The sequence below is a fragment of the Anser brachyrhynchus genome, assembly GCF_964034855.1.
Source record: "Anser brachyrhynchus genome assembly, chromosome: 20".
NCBI classification, from domain to species: domain Eukaryota; kingdom Metazoa; phylum Chordata; class Aves; order Anseriformes; family Anatidae; genus Anser; species Anser brachyrhynchus.
Window position 1 is genome coordinate 6,407,259 of NC_137713.1, and position 20,682 is coordinate 6,427,940.

The following is a 20,682-nucleotide window of genomic DNA, read 5'->3' on the forward strand; positions in this document are numbered from 1 at the left end:
AGTGACTGATACGAGACAGAAAGACAATGAGGTCCCAAGAAAAACATCACAAATTCTGCATTTGTCATGATGGGAACCAGCTGCATTCCCCCCCCCCCCCCCCCATAACACATAAAAAGGTGCTTACTGCACCATACAAAGGATTTGAAATTCCAATCAATTATAGACTTTCACTACTGATTTCTTCCAAGAGTGCACGTAATGTAATGATTTATGAAACCTCCATAGTATCTGGTTAGCAGAAATAAAGACAACAAAATAAACTTCATCATTTTTATTCTGCAAAGCAATATGCACATCTTACAAACACAAAATTAATCTAGGAGAGAAATGTCATTTCCAAATCAGCTATTAACCATCATGCAACAAGACAAGTGAAATGTAAGAACAAAACAAAACAAAAAAAAGCCATCTTAACCCTACAATCACCTGCAGAGGGTTGAAAACCAAGGCTCAGATTTTCTATGTAATGCCAAAGAAAAATGCAAAAGAAAATGGCAGCTTTCTAAGAACAAGAAAACACGTACAAATAGAATCAAAACTGATTCAAGTCATAGTTAAAAAGAAAAAGAAAACAAAAAAGGAAAGATCAATATGATCTGAACTTTAATATTAAGTTTTTACTCTTCTGTTTGGCTGCATTTAATTTTTGTACATTGCGCCTAGGAACAATCCAATATTCCTCAGTATTACAGCATTTCAACCTGATGGACACACTTAGCTCTCCGCTGCAATACATGGGTGCAAAGGGATAAACTAAGGCCAAAAATACATTTCTCTAACATTTTCCCTTTTGCTTTTGTTGGTCACAGTCTTAGCATTTCTTTGTATTTCAATGCAGTGGGTGACAAATTGCAAAGCAGGCTCCTCTAATTACCAAATAGCAAAACTGATTTAAAAAAAAAAATCTGTTTTCCCCACCAGACCAATTCATAAATAGGACATTTGGAGGTGGATTTTTAGGTTGCTGAAACAGAAAGGATATGGGTTTGCTTTTTTAAAGGAGTCGCACTGTGGTTTTTATTAGGTATTTCCAGAATTTGCAACACCACCCCAGTCGGTTTCCTCTTCCTGCCTTTGGTCCCGAGATCAAGCCACCCTCGTAGGCAACTCTAGAAGTCATTATCAATGCAGAAGGCTAGGTATGCATAAATTAGGAACAGCTCAGACAATTTTCAGGAGAAGCTGTCTCCCTGTTTTACTTCACTGACTCACATTAGTGAAGCAGTATTAGCCCATAGCAGCATCAGGAGAAAAAACGGAAGCTTCATTTTATCCTTAGACTTCAAACTAGGCCATCTCTCAAGCTTTACCTTAACATCCCTGGAGAAAAATGCATGTTAGTTAACACTACTTAAGTAACCAAAACTCTGGAATGGAGACAGGTTCTGCAGAAAAGCATGGTTATTTGCTTCAAATGCTCTGAAGAGTCATGAACTTACTGAATACTGAAGTCCTACAGATACAGGCCCACAAACCAGTAGGGTACCATTCCCAACAGTGTCTATGTGTAATAAACTAAAAATCTTATGCCAGCATAATTAAGACTGTAAGACATTGACTTCGGTTTTCTTGTTTTGTGTACTTTAGAGTGAAATTTACCGAAAGAAGAGAGAGAAAAGCATATATGCGGGTTGCAGACCTACCTGCAAAAGGTGTGCCCAGGTGGAGGACCTCCTGCAGCAGGTGGCAGAGCTGCAGAAGGCAGTGAAAAGACTGCGTGACATCAGGGAGGCTGAGAGGGAGTTAGAAAGCTCGTTCCAAGTGCAGCCTGCAGTGGACCTGCAGCCACACAGCCAAAGATTCCCCCACTGGCACGTACAGAAGGGAGAGGGGCCAATAACACAGAAGGATGGAAGCTTGCAGTGGCAAGGACCAGCAGGAGGAAAAGGCTTCCCCCAAAGGCTGAGGTGCCCTTGCAGAACCACTTTACTGCTCCACTGAAGGGGAAAGACCCATCACATCCGGAGAGACGCTGGAGCTGAGCAAGGCAGCTAGATCTGCTCCCTGTATAACAACCAGTGTGGCTAAGAAGGCAATAGGGGATAGTAGGTGACTTTCCAAAGTACGGAGGCACCTGTCTGCCAACGTGACCCACTCTATAGAGGTGTGCTGCTTACCAGGGGCTCCTATCAGGGATGTCACCAAGAGACTACCGTGCCTCATACACACTACTGACTATTATCTGCTGCTGTTGTTTCATATGGACACCAGCAATTTAGCCAGGAGCAGCCTGATGGCTCCCATGGCTGGAGTGTTGGGATGGAAGGATGGAGGCTCTTTAGGAAGGACAGGTGGGGGAAACAAGGAGGGAGCATCACCCTCGATGTTGGTGACCTGCTGGAGTGCACGGAGCATTGTGTGGGGATGGATGAGGAGCCAGAGAGCTGGGGGGCCACATTTAAAGGGAGGGCAAGGACAGGTGACATTGTAGTAGGGGTCTGCTACAGGCCACCCGACTGGGAAGACTGAGTGGATGAGGCCCCTCTATAGATAGACAGGAGCAGCCTCACATCCGCAAGCCCTGATCCTCATGGGGGAACTTTAACCACCCCGCTATCTGTTGGCGGGACAGCACAGCAGGGCACAAGCAATCCAGGAGGTTGCACAAATGTGTTGACGAAAACTTCCTTCCCCAAGAGATACCGGAGCTAACGAGGAGAGGTGCTATCCCAGACCTCACCAGCAAGGAGGGGCTGGTGGGAAATGTGAAGCTCAAGGGCAGCCTTGGCTGCAGTGACCATGAAATGGTAGAGGTCAAGGTCCTTATGGCAGAGAGGAGGGACCACAGCAAGCTCACTACCCTGGACTTCATGAGAGCAGACTTTGGCCTCTTTAGTGACCTGCTTGGTAGAGGGCCATGGGACAAAGCCCTGAAGGGAAGAGTGGCCCAAGAAAGCTGCTTAATATTCAAGGATCACCTCCTCCAAGCTCAGGAGTGATGCATCCCAACAAGGAGGAAGTCGGGCAGGAGGCCTGCATAGATGAACAAGTTACTTCTGGCCAAACTCAAGCAGACTAGAGAGAGTGGAAGCAAGGACAGGTAGCCTGGGAGGAATACAAAGAAACTGTCCAAGCAGCTGGGGATAGAGTCAGGAAAGCCAAAGCCCTGATAGAATTAAATCTGGCCAGGGACATCAAGAGCAATAAAAGCTTCTATAGGTACGTCAGCACTAAAAGGTTTCTCTAAGGAAACGAGAGACCTGATTACCCGGGATATGGAAAAGGCTGAGGTACTCAATGACTTTTTTTTGCCTGTCTTCACTAGCAGGAGATCACTGGCACACCACCCAAGTTGCAGGAGGCCAAGGCAGGGACTGGGATTACCATGAACCATGCTCTGTAGGAGAGGACCAGGCCTGAGACCAGCTAAGGAACCTGAAGGTGCACAGGCCCATGGGACCTGATGAGATGCAACTGTGGACCTTGAGGGAACTGGCAGATGAAGTTGCTAAGCCACTGCCCATCATATTTGAGAAGTTGTAGCAGTCCAGTGACATTCCCACTGACTGGAAGAGGGAAACATAACCCTCATTTTTAAAAAGGGAAAAAAGAAGACCCAGGGAAATACAGGCCAGTCAGCCTCACCTCTCGTGCCCGGCAAGATCATGGAGCAGATCCTCCTGGAAACCCTGCTAAGGCACGTGGAAAACAGAGGTGATGGATGACAGCCAACATGGCTTCACTAAGGGCAGACTGTGCCTGACAAATCTGGTGGCCTTCTACAACAGGGTTACAGCGTTGGTGGATAGGGGAAGAGTAACTGACAACACCTACCTGGACTTGTGCAAAGCATTTGACACTACCCTGCACGATGTTGTCTCTAAATTGGAGACGTGGATTTGACAGATGGACTGCTTGGTTGGTGAGGAAGTGGCTGGATGGTTGCACTTCAAAGAGCTGTGGTCAACGGCTCAATATCCACGTGGAGACCCGTGACGAGCAGTGTTCCTCAGGCATCGGTACTGGGACTGGTGCTGTTTAACATCTTTGTCAGCGACATGGACAGTAGGATCGAGTGTACCCTCAGCAAGTTTGTCGATGACACCAAGCCATGCAGTCGACACGCTGGAGGGAAGGGAGCCATCCAGAGGGACCTGGCTGGACAGGCCTGAGAGGTGGGCCCATGCAAACCCCATGAAGTTCAACAAGGCCAAGTGCAAGGTCCTGCATCTGGTCGGAGCAATCCCAAGCACAAACACAGGCTGGGTGAAGAACAGATTGAGAGCAGTCCTGAGGAGAAGGACTTGGGGGTGTTGGTGGATGAGAAGCTCAACATGACCTGGCATGGTGGTCTTGCAGCTCAGAAAGTCATCTATATTCTGGGCTACATCAAAAGCAGCGTGGCCAGCAGGGCGAGGGAGGTGATTCTCCCCCTCTACTCTGGTGAGACCCCACCTGCAGTACTGCATTCAGCTCTGGGGGCCCTAACATAAGAAGGACATGGAGCTGTTGGGGCAACTCCAGAGGACAGCCATAAAGATGATCAGAGGGCTGGAGCACTTCTTTGAAGACAGGTTGAGACAGTTGGGGTTGTTCAGCCTGGAGAAGAGAAGGGAGACCTTCTAGTGGCCTTCCAGTACTTAAAAGGGGCCTGCAAGAAAGCTGGAGAGGGTCTATTTATATGGGCATGTAGTGATAGGACAAGGAGTAATGGCTTTAAACTGAAAGAGGGTAGATTTAGATTAGATATAAGGAAGAACCTCTTCGCTATGAGGGTGGTGAGGCACTGTAACAGGTTGCCCAGAGAAGTTGTGGATGCCCCAATGGGGCTTTGAGCAACCTGGTCTAGTGGGAGGCGTCCCTGCCCACGGCAGGAGGGTTGGAACTAGATGATCCTTAAGGTTCCTTCCAACCCACCCCGTTCTATGATTCTACAAAGACGAGATGAAAGGTCAATTAAGGCAATCAGTGAGATTTTAAAAGCAGTGGTGGAAATGTCTGCAGGAAAATCCAGACTCCTAAAAATTAAGGAGGTTACCAAATAACAAGCTGGAAGGAAACAGCAAAAGCCAGAATGAGGAAAGGAAAAATGCACATCACAAAAACTCCTCTGATTTAAGAGTGGACACAGAACAGTATGAATTTTACTGTGTGGTCTCTCTGACCTTAATCGCAACAGTCCTAGTTCACTCCTCATCATCTTCCCCCGAGTGCACAGCATTAAATTGAAATTGGACTAAGCTAATAAAGTGTCATTTTCAGCTGCCCTTCAGAGATGGATAGAGAGTCCCAAAGTGAGTCAGTAACAGACTACGGGATTTCTTTTTCTTTCATTATTTGCACTTGCCCAAGGCTGTGCAGAGCCCCAACAGACAGTTAATACAATGCATCTTTTAACCAAGTTTCACTTTCTAGAAAAAAAAATGTTTACAGAAAGCTGCTCTGCAGCAGAGATGCATATTCTGGGTTTGAGGACTGCAGATGGGAGGCCAAGTAGAAAGCTTTCCAGATAGTCTCTATGCTGACTGATTCTCTGGCATTCAGCAGGCCAAATGAAAAAAGATATAATCAAACTTAGCAGTTTTCAATAAGAAAGATTTTAAAATGGGACTTCACTTCTTAAGTTTTTACTATGAATAAAAGCACAAGTTTGTCCTAAATACAGCACTATTAAAATGTGTATATGTATTTTTTTTTTTCAAAAAAAATATCTAAAAATGTTCATATCTTTTCTTGCAAGCAAGGAGCAAATGGAAGAAGGTATCAGGCCACACAAATACACATTTAATTCATGTAGTAGATTGGTGGCTCTGGAAATGCAGTATTATATCAAAGGTGCATACTGTTTCAAACACACTGTACATATCATTGGGCAAAAAACAAAGATTCGTTGTTTTGTTTGAGACATTTGCAAAGGCATCTTAACCTGCCCAGATGCAGCTAGACAAAAATATCTTGCTCTGACTATATGTAGCCATATCACTAAACATATCTACACAAACATTCGGCTATGTCCACAGGTAAAGACTGAAAGTTTCTGGCCGCACTACAATGCGGAACAAGTGCATCATCTGACCTATTCTGAATATACTTTTATAAATATGTACAAATCAATTACAGGCACTTGAAATGTCTTTGGTTGGAATAAACCAACATTGCAAGATAATGTATTCACAGAGTGTTAAGACCCATTCTGGGTTCAGCAGGCAATGATTACGGTTCTCAGTCATTCTCAGTAAAAGAAGAGGATGGATTATGCTTCTGACAAAACAACCTAAACAAAAGAAAAAGAAAACATTTAATTAAAGTCAAATTCCTAATCCCGTAACAGTGATATTGCTTATCTCCATGCAGCTGGCATATCTGTCCTTGCCTTTTTCGAAGAACCTTGAAAGTCTAACTTGGAAAGGAAATCAAAGCAAGTCTGAAGGTATTTTGTTCTTAGCATAATCAATTTAAAAACAATACAAAACAGAACAGCTTATGCTACAAAAAAATCAAGATCAAAGGGTGCCAACATTCATTTCCTACTTCACAGTAAATATATTCACATTTAATCCTTCAAGCAAAGTCCATGTCTCCAATGCATACTGAATAATGACTGTTTCAATACCTTTGTGATTGTTTTTTTTTGTAATTCTAATGGCTGCTAATCAGAATTATGTATCATGTTTTATTCAAAATTTTCAGTCTGTTGCGATGAAAGGTAAATAAAACCATTTGGTGCTATCTATTCAATGCTTCATACAAAATAGTGAGAATAACAACAGAAGTGTGGCAGAAGAGCTGTGTTATAGCACTTATTGAACTGCAATAATCCACTTCTGGAGGAGAGAAATATAACTGAGGATCTACACAGCACATATACGTATTTTGTAGAACCCTTCTTTACTCTCCACGATAAAATACCCACGTCTCTTTGAAAAGGAATTAGGCCTACATTTCAAGAGATAAGAACTAGTCTGTACTATGTAAAAAAAAGGAGGCTTGCTATGTTTTCTTAACAGAGTCAATATTTTGTTATTACTCAAACTCACCTTTTCAGAGCAGAATTCTGTATTGCTTTGCCTCAGTTTGCTTGGTCTGCCTTTAATAACTGCATAGCAGAACATTGTAATCACCATCACAAAAAGAAAGTAACTGGTATGCATGAGATGCAGGTTTATTAGAGAGCGATCATCCTGCACAGAAAATTAAAACCATTTACTGACAATGCACCAATAGTTGACACTTAATATTAGAGCAATAATTACCAGTTCAGCACAGAAATTACTTCATGAATCAACTTTCTCCCCTATTAAAAGATGGCATAGTAATGAAAGTGATTCTTAATTGTGGCACAAAAAGAACCAAAATGTTCTTCATCTTAAAACTCTGTACTAGAGATCTCTTCCCATATACAAGAACTGCCTTTTGTCAAATGATTTCAGAATATAAAACTTGGTTATTAAAAGCTGTGAGGCCCATAGAGATTACATGAAGACCATCATGCCCACCAGTGGCGAGGCATATCCAACTCTGTTTCAGCCCCTGCACTGAATATAGTAAAACAGCACTAAATCTGACCATTTTAGGACCCATATTCCATTAAACCACATTTATTGAACATAACTTGTAAAAAACACCGTGGCACTTACATCTGGAACTATAACAGTTAGTTTGGGATTTAAAGCGTGGTACACTTTTCCAATTGCTCCTTTGTAACACCAGAAAGGGTTATAATCTTGTGCGTATTTTGTATTAGAGTCCCTTGCTGTGGTAAAGATCTTGTACCAAAGTGTAGCGTTGCTGTACGTTTCAGGAACGCAATGTGGTGGCTGACTGCAGAAAAACAGAAATAATTAGCACCTTAATTGCCATTCTCCGCCTTCAGTAAGGCTAACTTTCAGAACTGAGTCAGGCCCAGACTTCTTAACAGCAGTATAAAACACAGTTTTACAAAACAGCAGAAAAAAAAAGTCTTAACCAAAAGACTGTATAAAAAAACATATGATTTCTATACGAACATTAAAATTTAACTGAATGTTGTTCCAGTAAGTCAACACCCCACAGCTTAATTAGAAAAATACTGGTTTTCATATGGCTTCATACAGTCATGGGAACCTGTCTGATGGTTCTCCAGAGTATACTGAATAGTGTCAGGGAGTCTGGAGGAGAAAAAGGGAAACTATTCTGATGAAAGGTCTGCACCTGCTGGGTTTGGTAGCAAAGCAACGTTCAGCTTATGTTCATCTCTTGGTAGGGAAGAGGATAAGATCCTCAGAGTCAAGTCTTAGCTCTCATACAAGGTAGTGAAACTAAATTATAGGGTATCTTTCTTAAATATTCACTGAGTCCATAGTTCTTACTGAAGTTTAAATCACAGGCTGCATGCTGAAAGGCAGGTATGCCTAGAGACAAAACATTCACAGAAAAATCTAGCATTGCTAAAAGACAGCAAAAGTCTCAAGACAGACAGGGTTTTACTGCAGGGGAAGGAAAGCAGGTACACGATATCCACAGTCAACAACAACATTCATCAGATGTGACAACCTCAGAGAAGCAGCTGAGAAATTAATCACCCAACAACCAGTCTAAGAAAGACTTTAAAATGCACTTACACTGTGACAGGAAACACGTTGCTGGCTGCTGTCACAGTCATGCAGGTTGTGAATACAACCTGCTCGCAGTGACCATGAAGAACGCAGTCATCTGAATTCCAGGCAGTCGGCAGGGTGAACGTAATGTTTATCTCCTCGTGGGATTCTCTGCCTTTGAGAAAGAGAGGAGGAAAGAAGGAAAGCTGTTTTCCGATCACAAAAGTAGCTGAGCAACAATCGCTAGGATAAGGAAAGCGTGCAATTGATTAAGAAGGCAACATTACCCTGAATCTGTACCTTTGAAGTCACCCAGCATCTTTATTATCAACACAGAAAGCAAAAAAAAGTTTAAAAAACAACAAAAAGCACCAAAAAAAAATTCAAAACAACAGCTGCTGGTCTTTCTAATCTCTCCTGCCCCCAAAAGAAGTGGGATCATCAGGCTCCTTTCAGAAACAAATACCTCCCTATTTATAAATGAATTCATGCATGTTCTGAGAATTCTGTTAGAAAGTAAAATCACACTTCTTTAGCCTTTCTCCTGCCAAAGATGTTGTTGAACATCTGCTTTTTCTGAAGCTCACATTTCAAACTGGAGATATTTGTGCAGATGAAAAGGTGCTAGCAGATACTGAACTGCAGATTAGGTAGTGAACACTGACTCCATATGGACATATTCATACTGAAAATAAATCCAGGCTACTTGAAATGGAACTTGCACTTGACAGCACACAAAGCAGTAACAAAATAATAATATAAAATACAAGAATACAGATTTACAGCCATGGCAAATGTCTTCTTACAGATCTCTGAGGTTCAAGACACCTTCAGACGTTATTATAAAATGCAACCCTGGCTAAGAGCTAAAATTCCACGAGGTTCTATTACTAACAATCTAATCTCCTGTCAAAGCTGTCAGGGCAGCCAAATAAGAGGTCTTCATGCCACAGAAATTTAAATCATTTTTTTTGCTGTTTGCAATATTAAAATTTATGTATGCATTTTAGATGAACTGTATTTTTTAGGCAATACACTACTTGATCTCTAAAGTACATACATTAACGCCTTCAAAATGTGGCTTCAGCACTTGAAGATGTATCGAGACACCATTGTCCAATGAGTCACTTTTAGAAGATTTTGCTGCTTAGAATTTTTTGGCTTAAAAGTTACCTTCCACTGTCATTATAGGCTAACTGCTTAACACTGCAAAGCCTAATCGTGGTAAACCTGCACTTTTTTTCCATTCTGAACACAGGGATAAGCTTCTCTAGCAAACAAGTGAAGGGCTCTGTACACGACTCCACTCACAATAAATCTGTTCTAAGCAAAAGATTCATCTCACTGGTAATAAACTAGAGTTTTCATTTACCTGTAGCTGTCATTCAAACTTATAAAAGTCAAGTCCTGCATACCTGAGAGTCCGATTTGGTGTCCAAAAATTGTGGAACTTAGATGTGTGACGTTGCGGGAATATCCGCCAAATGGTCTGAGTGGGTCCAGCGTCAAAGTGATTGTAACAGAGATGTTTATAGGACCAGAGTCCTCAAGAGTCTGTGGAGACTGTGTAGAAGATCTCGCCTGGCCGCTGGTCACGGTACTTTCTGGAGTTGTGGTATCGTTGATGAGATGCTTTAGGGTTTCGTTCTCAGATATACAGAAGTCCAAATCATTAAACCTCAGGAGGAAAGTATTCCAGTCCTTCAAACAAACGCAAAGATTTAGAGCGGATTAGCAAATTAACTTCTGGTTGCCACTTCCCTACAGCAGCACAGACCTTGCTACATACTATCCTGCCTGCAGTTTCAAGGCAGTTAACTTAAATCACATGGCTCATGAAGCAAGCACAAACACCACCATGGCTATCTCAACAATGGGACAAGTTGTTTACAAAAGTCTGAAGTGTTCAATTCCAGCCACTGCCTGACCGCTGCTGGGCACAGCAGCAGAATACCCTTCCTGAAACTCCAGAAATATACTGGCTTGGTCCACTCTCACCGCGCTCAGGGTACGAGCGGTTTCCAACAAGGTTTTCCTCCTTACAGAATAGTAACGCTAGGTAAGAACAGAAGTTTCACAAACAAGCTAGCTGACATCATGGAATAATAATAATAATAAAAAAAAGGCTCCTAGCCATGGCAGGGAAAATCCAAGTCAGATGATTTGGCCTCACCCTTAAACTAAAATAAGACTATTCACGCATTCACACCAACAGTCACTTTTCCTGTAAAATCAGTGGCAAGTATGCTGAAAACAATCTCCCATAAGACTCTTGCACTGCCATAAAAGGGTTTTCAGGGGGGAAAAAGGAACTCGTTAGCTTTGTGCATGTATTTCAAATCAGTATTCCCACTGTTCAACCTGGGAACTTCTTGTACCGTACCTCTGTCATCTCTGGTGACTTGATCTCCTTGATTTTAAAGAAATAGCCCAATGTCAGAAAAGCTATTGCCATAGCGCTTACGCTGATCATAAAGACCACAAGCGGAGGCCGGCTGCTGACGTAAACCTTCAGGTTCTCCAACAGGTTTATGTTGAACATTATTCTGATTGTTCACCTGAAAAAAAAGAACATTACAGCAGAGTGACTGGGCTGTGTGCTGTGGGGTGGGGGCGGTCGATCACAAAAGAGGGAAGTTTGACAACAAAAAAATGAAATCATATGCGAAAATGAGATTCAATTATACAGCTCTGTACTGGTCATTGAACACAGGCTCGGTATGCCTCAAATAAAGCACAAATCAAAAACACACTCGATTTCACCTTCTCAGCTTCAAAAATCACCAACAGACTTTAAGCAGTGAAGACAACCTCTAGCACAGCCCGGTATCGCTGATGAGCAATAATACCATCCCTTCTCCTTCCCACTTTCCTAGGCAGAACAGGCTCTGTGACTAATTCCAGCAATATTTGGACTCCTCGAATTACAGTGCAAATGGAGCTGCAACGCAGCCTACAAAGCGAACTCCCCATATACTATCAAAACCGAGGCTGAAGCCTTACAACATCACTCTCCCCATCCCTAGCCCCAAAGGACAAGACCTTCAAACGGGATCCAAGAATCAGCCTAGGGGCATTTTGGGCTTCTGCACCAAGAATCCTGTTGTGAGAAATACCCAACAACAGCACGAGAGGGGAGGAGAAAGCAGCTCCTTTCTCTCTCCAATTTGTGCAGCAGCTAGAGAACTTCAACTGGAGTCTGTAAACAAAAGAGAGGACTCAACATATGCTGAGGAAACGTACTGAATCATTGGTTTTTTATCCAAAAAGTAGTATTTAGTCTGATTCTTCTAATTGTTTTTCCATTTTCAGAGCAGAAAGACTTAAGCTAAGTTCAATGTATCAGCTTCCCCATCTCCCAGCACAGTCAAAAGCAAACATTCAAGTGTTAAAGTGCAGCCTTGCAGCACCTAGTTCAGCAGCTCTGCAAGGAGAAAACTCGAAGAAAACCTTTTACCTTTGTCTTACCTACAATCCTGTTGAAAAGGCTTTTAACCCCATCTATAACAGAAGGACAGAAACAGTTCCTAGCTACATGCTGCTCAGCCTCAAAGCTCATAGGAAGTGGCAAGCTTCAGGACAAGTATCTACAGGATGTGGCACTGCAGTGGTTAAAGTTTGAGCGTTCATACTGATCTGATAACCCTTAATTAAGTCAGGGACTCTGCTCCCTGCAGGTCTGTGTGATTCTCATGGCCTCTTATTAGAAGCACATGTCATTTACCTCCCAGCTGCAGCGCGGCCCAAGCCTCGGTAAGCCCAGGGGTGTAGGAGGGACAGGGTTGGAGGAGCACAAGCCGTGATCTGATCTACTGATCCAAAAGTGCACGAGACAAACTTTCAAGTTGGTTTTTTTTCAGATCCCACAATGTACACTGATCACAACTTTTGCATACTCAATATTTTACTGGCAGAAATGCTCCGGTTATTCTTGACAGAAGCAATACCAACTAAAGCTGCAAAACTGCTCCAGAGAAGAGAAATTTGGGTCTGGAGAAGAGACCAGAAGCCCTGTGGCAGCAGCACGACATGGAGCTGTGCATGCCGGCTCTCCCGGACTCTCCCCATGCACCTACTTGCTCTCCTCGATGAGATCTGCTGAAACGGGGCTCGCTCCAGAGCACAAGATCGTGTCCTGCGTTTACTTTTTTGCTCTATCAACCAATTTCCATCCACTCTGCAAAGACCAGGAAAGCTGGAAGCTTTTTATCAGCAAAAACTGATAAAACTGCAAACACCCCCTGCCAGAAGTATGCAGTATGTCCGAGCGTGAGAAGCACAGTGCCAAGACAGCAGAGAGGAGAAGAGGGGAAAAAGAAGGAGAGAGGAGGTGAGACGAACGTGCACCTTACCAGAACTTCTGTCTGCCCAAGAGCAGCCGTAGTATGGCCAAACAAGCCTGCGACGGTGTCAGGAGAGGGCAGGAGAGAGAGGGGAAGGGAGAGCCGGTGCCAGTCAGGACCATGCTGGGTTCATTCTGTGTGCCCTGCCTCCTGTCTGGTCACTGGCAGCAAATTTCTTAAACAAGCCCTAGTTAAAAGCCCCCGAACGCTCCAGCTAAAAACATCGGAGACACATGTTGAGATGGAAATAGATCAAAAGATAACCCAAAAGCAGAGCCGTATGCAGCGTTCCCTTCTGGATTTCCTTGTGAAAATAACAACACAGATGCAGGCTTTATTAGAGCATTTAATCAAAGCTGAATGTCACCCAGAGCATATACAGGGCTGCGAGCCCTTTTTAAAGGGGCTTCCAACAGTTCCATTAGCGTTCGTGTTTACTACAGGGCCTAAAATCAGCCATAAAGCTCGATGTGCTGAAAAGCACGCGTACGAAAATATTTGGGCTAATATTTTTATGTAAGAGATCACCAGCTTTAAACTGCCGGGTGCTTAATATGCTCCCATAAGTCACCAGCTTTGAAAGCAATTAGAAAATGCTATAAGCTGCAATTTCCGAAGCGTAACATGCCTTTTGAGCATTTGCGAGAGAAAAGGGAACGACTGTGGATTTAATACCGGAGCTGACGTGAAAACAGCAATTGGACATGGCTAGCACAAACCAGAACGAAGAGGAGTATTTCCAAGCTGCTGCCTGGAGAGCTGCCGATTTTTTAGGGAACAAAGTGCTCGAACAGCATTAATTATCAAAGAACTCGTGAAACGGCTCAGGGCACATAAATCAAAACGTATATTCCTATGGCATTTTAGGGGGCTGGTTAATGGTCCACACACTTACACTCCTCCCTTCTGTTAAGACCTGTCAGAAATATACCACAATTGCTGTTCCTCTACCAGCTCTCCTCGTAACTCACAGCTTCCTCTGTGTAAATGAATAACCTACAGGATACCATTGAAACTTTTATTTCTCTTTCACACAGTTAAGAAAAGAAACGGAATGCTATTACCTCCTGGCAGGTCAGGGAAGCAAGATCGGGTTTCTCTTTTTAGCTAAATAAGTAATCTAGAGAGAGGCCCTAACGGCTGCTGTCTGCCTCACTCCACTCTGCCCAAGCCTTTTAATGCTTGCGCAATAAAAATATCCACGACCAACCTAACAAGTGGCTGGAGCGCAAGAGGAGGAAGGAGAAGTGCCAGCTCGGAACAGCGGCCGCCAGCTCCAACGTAGCTGCCTGGTGCTGAGGTGTAGGCGTCGGGACAACACGGGCAGTTCTGGCTGACGGTGCTCATCGGGGAACGCGGGACAAGAGCTGCGGAGGCGGCGCGCTTTTAGATCCCTGCAAAACCTGGGATGGTCTGTTACGGAATTAAAACGATAAAGATGGTGAAGGATGGAAAGAGCAGTTAGCATGCCAGAGTCCCAGGCAAACACAGACCTGCTTAACCATATAAAAAAAATAAGGAGACTTGTTTAACCATCTAAAAAGATAAGTAAATAGTCGCCTGTTCTGCAATCTGGGGGAGTTTTCCACCACGATAGCTCAAGGATGAATACAGCAGCCTCAGGAAAGCAACGCTATCAGTTGTTCCTGCCTCGTGTGTGACAGGGGATGAGGAAAAGGTAACTTCTGAAACGGAGCTGTGAGGTTTTCGAGAATAAATTACAAATCGGGAAAATCTTGAAGTCTATTGCAAAGAGCAAAAGGTCGATGAAATGAGTCACAGCAGAAGTATTAAATTCTCTTCTCGGGGCTTAATATCAAAGGAGCTGAATTCATAACAACATCAACAAAAAACATGGTGTACTAACGCAGGTATTAAAAATAAAATTGCAGTTGCCAAAAGGAAAAACAAAACATGATTTTCCAAGAGATTAAAGTAAACATACAACGTAATTTTTATATCTCTTGCCAAAATGTTGCTATCTTTCCACCAGAAAGCTTAAAATCAAGCGATTTCCGTAAAAATATTTCCCCTTCTTTTTACGCATACAAGATAGTTACAGTCCACAGAAGAAAAATATCTGGGGGGGCTAAATATTTAAAGCAACAACAACAAAAACCAACACTGGAAGGTCTTAAGGAAGAAAAGGGTGGGTGGAAGAGAAGGGGAGCAGGCTGGAGCTAACCCATCCCTACGGCACTGCATTGAGACCTCGCATATTTCCCAAGCCTGCATCTTCCTGCACTTCAGAGCATTTCATCTTCCCTGTGTGCAGTTCCGTGTATTTTTATTATCAATTAGGTTTTCAAAGACGCCTCACTACCAGTAGCACAATGGGGGGGTTAGGAAATGGGTCACATCGGGGTTAACCTGAAAGAAAGTAACATTGCGTGCCAGGAAAACGCTCAAACACAAACCAATCGAACTGCGATTTTCCTAGCAAACCACCCATAAGTAACATGCAAACAAAGCCATGGCGTTGATCTCAGACTGAAGCGCCTCTCATTTAAGAACAGGAAACTGTAGCAGGTACTAAAGATATCTTTAATTGAATTCGGCTTTCTTCTCAACGAACAGAATGTGATCTCTACCACCTAAACCGCTAAAAATAGTAAATATACACATTTAAGCACACTGAAAAATGGTAAAGCAAAATAGATCACAGCTGTGTTAACTGTGAAGCTGCCTATTAAAGTTCAGAGTATTCAAAGTGCTCTGTCAAAGCCTTAAAAAGACTACTTAATGAGAATGTCTTTATCTCTAATCCGGTATCGCCAAGCTATCAAACGGAACCAGCGAAAGGAACCTCAGCTGATCCGACAAGTGGAAATCAGGCCTCTGCTGGCTCGCACAGCAACACCAATTATTATCTCCCACTTTCTGAACAGGTAAAAATCTCACACATTTTAAAAAGGAAAAAAAAATCAGGGTAAAACTTAAAATTAAAAAGTGTCTAACCTCGCCAGAGGGCTGCCCCTTTACGCCCTGAAACGAACTACCCATTGCTACTACATACGCTATCAGCAGCTTTTACGGGCAGCTTCTTCCAGGAGTTGGGGACAGCTAATCAATAGATTTCCATCTCTGTTGGAATTTCACAATACACTATTTTTAATAAAATATGCAGTTGGGAGAAAGAGAGCTTTCCCACTAACTTCATAGGAAGACTTACTTTTCCATACAGATATCTACAGAAAAAACAGGAGGTGCAAGCAAATGCAGCTGCTTTAATTCAGCTTTCGGGAACCATAACGAGACGCTGCGGGATGCAATCGCACAGCCCCAGACCTCCGCCAGCAGCAGAGGGCACGCAGGGCTAGCTCCTAAGGGATGCCAAAATCTCTACCTTGGGATTGAGCAGAATCCTCCAGGGCAAAGCACTTTTATCAGCCAGCTGATCCTCTTCCCCTTCGTCGGTCCTCCAGCGTTACAAAATTAGATGAAGAGACTCCTAGTAAATGCCATCAGTCTTCTCAAAGTAGAAAAGCAGTGAGCAAGACTTGTGGAGGAAGAGGAAAAATTGACAAAAACATCCCCTAGGATCCTTCAACCCCTGCAGCCAAAATATCAGCACAAGGCGCCCAGGCAGAGGTGCACAGGCTCCCTGCCCTCAGGGCTGCGCAAGGAGGAGGTGATGTTGAATCAGCTCAGGCCAGTCCGTGGCTCATTCTCTGACCGATTTCATCCTACAAATATGTTTACTGATTAAAAGCAAACAAACGCTTTCCTAGAGTCTGGAAGCAGAAAGCACAGAGCACTGTTTCTCGTGACAAGAAAACAGCCCGGTCCTCTGCCCACACGAAGAGCACAGATGGAAGGCGCTGGACAACACTGAATGAGCCAGAGAGCATCACCTGCTGCAAAGGAGGTTATTTCCTCATCTAATCCAATAACAGAGCCATTTGGGAAGCTGATTATTAACAAAAGTGTGAGAGCCCAGGGACTTACTTGCACAAAGTGGTTTTTTTCCACCCCTCGAAACACTTTTCAAAGCATAATTAAACATTTCAACATCCCCAGGAGCTACAAAAACAGCAAACATTTCAGCTCTCTTACCCATAAAACAAAGGCAAGGAAGGGAGGCAATCTGGTCACACTGATAGGAAAGTCGAAGATTGAAATTAATACTGAATTTCACACCCCCAAGTTCCCGTATGTAACTCTTGTCAAAGACAGAAAGCAGAGTTAAAGGTAGATGAGTTAAAAAATAACAAGGAAAATTTGTAGATCAACTTTTACTCAGCCAAATGTCTGTGTGCGAGACATATCCATGTACTGAGCAGCCCTGCCCAACAAACTTGCGTGTTGGAGTTCTAAACACCTGCGGTGGATTTAACACAAGCACACGGCGTGTCGCTTAATGCTCCTGGGAAGGCAAAGGTAATGTTTTACATCTTAATTTACGATTTCAAGAAGTAAATGCCAAAAAAACATTGCGTAAATGCAAACAAGTTCAAAATACTTCTTTTTAAATGCTAAGAGCTAAAAAAGAAGAAGAACCAGAAGAGTAGAAAAGTCAGGAGCCAAGAAACACAAACAATGCGAAGAAAGCCTTTTCTTTCGCCGGTTCAATGAACCCTGAATTCTGACCATTGTTAAAAGTGAAAAACATGATTTAAAATACACCCAGCTGCAAAACAAAAGCAAACCTAACCTGTGCTTGAAAACAGACATTTTGTTGCCAAACTGTATAAAGGCAGCGCTGCTTGCCAATTGAGTCTGTGTGATGGGAAAAATATGTTTTCGTATGCAAGAGTTCTGGCTTGGGCATCTTTAAAGCCTTCCAACTTTTAGAAGCCAAAGCCATGACTTACAGCATGACATATTCTACATCACACAGACTGCAGGATAACATATATTATACTATATATATAGTATATTATATATATAAAGCATTATACAACGTCAAAGGCCTTGAGTCTAAAAAAAATACAAAAATAAAAAGCTGTTCCAGTTACTGCTCTTCAGCATGAGAACCTGGGAGAGGAAAGCAAAATTAAAACGATTCCTTTCTATAGGGGCTGTCCCCTGGAAGTGGATCCTATACATTTCCACCAGAAAGCAAATTTAGCCCACCACAGCCAAACAGGCGCAGTTCGCCGCAAGGCTTTGCTCAGGAAGTAATGAAAAGTCTCAGTAACAGCTTAATAATCACACACTGGTTTAGCAGCCAGTTGAAGGAGGTTAATCGTTGACTTCATTAAGGCTACACATTAAGGAACGTGGTATGGGATTCTGCAGGGTAAGTACAGAAAAACGCCAGGAAAAGGCTCTTCAGACGGTCTGTAATGAGAACTGTTGTTTGTAATGAGAACTGTAATGAGACAGAGACCCAGACAGATACACAGCTTGAATCACAAGCAGAAAATGAGTGACAAGTCAAGGAAATGGCAGCTTTAGTGGGAATAGCAAAGCGGAGCTCTGCGTGTAGGAGTACTACAGGAGTACTACTGACTGGGCAAGGAGTAGAAAGAGAGCCAGTGGCCACTACTGAAGGAAAGAACACAAATAGCAGCAGAAACACCTGAAAAACTGGGCACCGGCTGAAAAAGCAGAAACCCAGCAGTAACGTTACCACGCCGGTGTACTTCACGCCCGTGGACGAAAGAAATACAACTTTAATTTGCTTAACCCAGACTCGTGGAAGAACAGTCTCTCCATTTTCCAGATAGGTAATTACCAAACCTCGACATGCCAGGGCATATGCGAGTTCTCTTATAAAACAAAACCTGGGAGTTCTGACTTCTGGGAACCTGCTTTATTGACAGGTCTGCTCGGAATGCTCTTCTCGAAAATAACACTCCCAACACCTCCATGCCTTTGGCAAGGGGAAATTTGGGGAAAGCAACGAAATTGTGACACCAAGGGTTTTCATTAATACTTTTTTAAGGGCTCATTTGATAAAGCAGCATTATTTCTCTTCAAAAAAGCACATTTTTAAATAAAAAATAAAGATGATGCTCACAGAAACACCGTCAGCAAGTGCTTAAGGAGGGAGCTGCACTCCTGTGGTACGAAACCCGTCCGGGGGCGATGGAGTCACCAGTGTCCTGTCTGCTGCCAGGCGCATCCGGCTCAACACAAAGGACACCAAGGTCTGGTTGTCACTGCCCTCGGATGCAAGCACGGCTCCGCGCCTTTCTCCTGGCAGAGCACAGAGCCTGTTCTGTGTCATCAGGCGGCGTTTCAAGTCCTTGTCTTTCAAGTGGAAAAGAAGAATCACATTCCTCGGGCCTCGAGCCACTCCTCAACTCATGGGAAGGAACAAAGCCACTGAGGTCTTAATCCTCTTTGATGGGGCTAAACCTAGGGTCAAAGAGCGTAAGGGCTCTCGGGCACAATTCGATACTATCTCCGCTCAGTCTGCCAACAAAAGTTGTCCCCTGTTATGCGGACACCTGCTGACCAGAAATTGGATTGCAGCCACCAGCTTCCTCTCGGAGCCCAGGGAAGAGCAGGCAGGGAAGCGGCACAGCTCCCCGGGTGAGCCCGCACCAGCTCCGCACACCCCAGCTGGGAGCAGGAGGACAGGTGACCGCTGCCTTGACCTTACCTGCTTCTACAGAGGCATTAATGATTTACCAGAAAAGACGGGCCTGAGGAGCCGTTCCCATTTCACGATACACCACGCACCATAAAACTTCCCTGAAGCCCAATGAGGTTGTGGAAAGTAACTCTTAATAATTCATATCTAGAGTCAAGGTTTGTCTACCAGGATCAACTGTATAATAACGTGGGCAGAGCTAACTACGCAATTAAATTTCCCCTGAGAAGACAAGCCCTTAAAAAACAAACAAAGGGGAATTAAAACAAACAAAAAAGCCCGTGCAGCGATCAGTTCTGTCCCTTGTCAGGCACCAATGGCTCCCGGGGTGCCCGTGTCTACGGCTAAGATTCACAGCTCAAATTCAACTTTAGGTACCCAGCAGCCATATCCTTGCCATGGTGCAGCAGGAATTTTATCCTTAAAGAAAAACAACGTCTTCAGGCGCAAGGTAAACCAAGAAAAGAATAAAATAGGGATGTGTAGCGAATAGGAAAAGGCCACGAAGGAAACTGTTTTGCAACAGGAATATCGGTAGTGCTACCGGAATTACTCCTTCTTACTATTTTTCCTGGTACGACAGCAAGCATACAAAGCTCGTGCTAAGATCTAATTAAAAATAAACCCTTAGGATAAGGACTAGAGCAGAAGCAGCGATAAAGCACACAGAGCACGGCACCACGGGACGCCCCCCAGCCCCCCGGTGCCCGACCCAGGCCGGGGGCTGCACCCCAACCTCAGCCCCCCCTCACCGGGGGCTCGGGGTCCCCGGGGGGGGGTCACAACCGGCCCAGCAGAACCCCCCCCCGAGCCCCGAGGAGGCCTCAGAGGGGATCCCCCCGGCCCCCCAGGCCCCGTCCCCACCTTACCGGCGCCCGGAGGGGTCGGGGTGAGGAAGAAGCGGCCCCCGGGCCGGGCGGGCGGAGGCCCGGAGCTCAGCAGCGGCGGCGGCGGGGCGGGCTCTGCACCATCCTCCTGCCCTGACGGGGGGCTACGGGCCGGGGGAGGCCGCTGCCCAGACACCCGCCTCCTCCTCCTCTTCTTCCTCCTCCCGCTGCTGCTACTCCTCCTCCTGCCGCCGCTTCCGGGGACGCCGCCGTCACCTCTCACCCCGGCCGGCCCCGCCGACGGTGGCGCGGGGGGGACAAGCTTGTGGCGGCGCCGGCACGGCGCGGCCCGGCCCCTCAGGCCTCCCGCCGCGGGGGGAGCCCGGCCCGCAGCCCCCCCGAGGGCTCGGGGTGGGGGTCTCCTTCCCCGGTTCCCTCCTCCTCAGGCC

General features: G+C 44.5%; 1 protein-coding gene across 5 annotated transcripts; it reads right to left on the reverse strand.

Annotated features, from left to right (window-relative positions):
- Nucleotides 1-259: 259 nt before the first annotated feature.
- Nucleotides 260-20,559, reverse strand: TMEM248 (transmembrane protein 248). Of its 5 annotated transcripts, none has more exons than XM_080562986.1 (7): nucleotides 20,276-20,559; nucleotides 10,903-11,077; nucleotides 9,935-10,220; nucleotides 8,544-8,694; nucleotides 7,581-7,764; nucleotides 6,981-7,124; nucleotides 260-6,217 (listed from the first exon to the last, which is right to left on the reverse strand). In XM_080562986.1, the coding sequence occupies exons 2-7, from the start codon at nucleotides 11,059-11,061 to the stop codon at nucleotides 6,197-6,199; spliced, it is 945 nt and encodes a 314-aa protein (XP_080419112.1). In that variant the 5' UTR covers nucleotides 11,062-11,077; nucleotides 20,276-20,559; the 3' UTR covers nucleotides 260-6,196. The 5 variants fall into 5 exon arrangements, with proteins under 5 accessions (XP_080419112.1, XP_080419114.1, XP_080419113.1 ...); XM_080562988.1 differs by lacking the exon at nucleotides 20,276-20,559 and adding an exon at nucleotides 18,828-19,965; XM_080562987.1 differs by lacking the exon at nucleotides 20,276-20,559 and adding an exon at nucleotides 16,209-16,706.
- Between the last annotated feature and the right edge of the window lie 123 nt (nucleotides 20,560-20,682).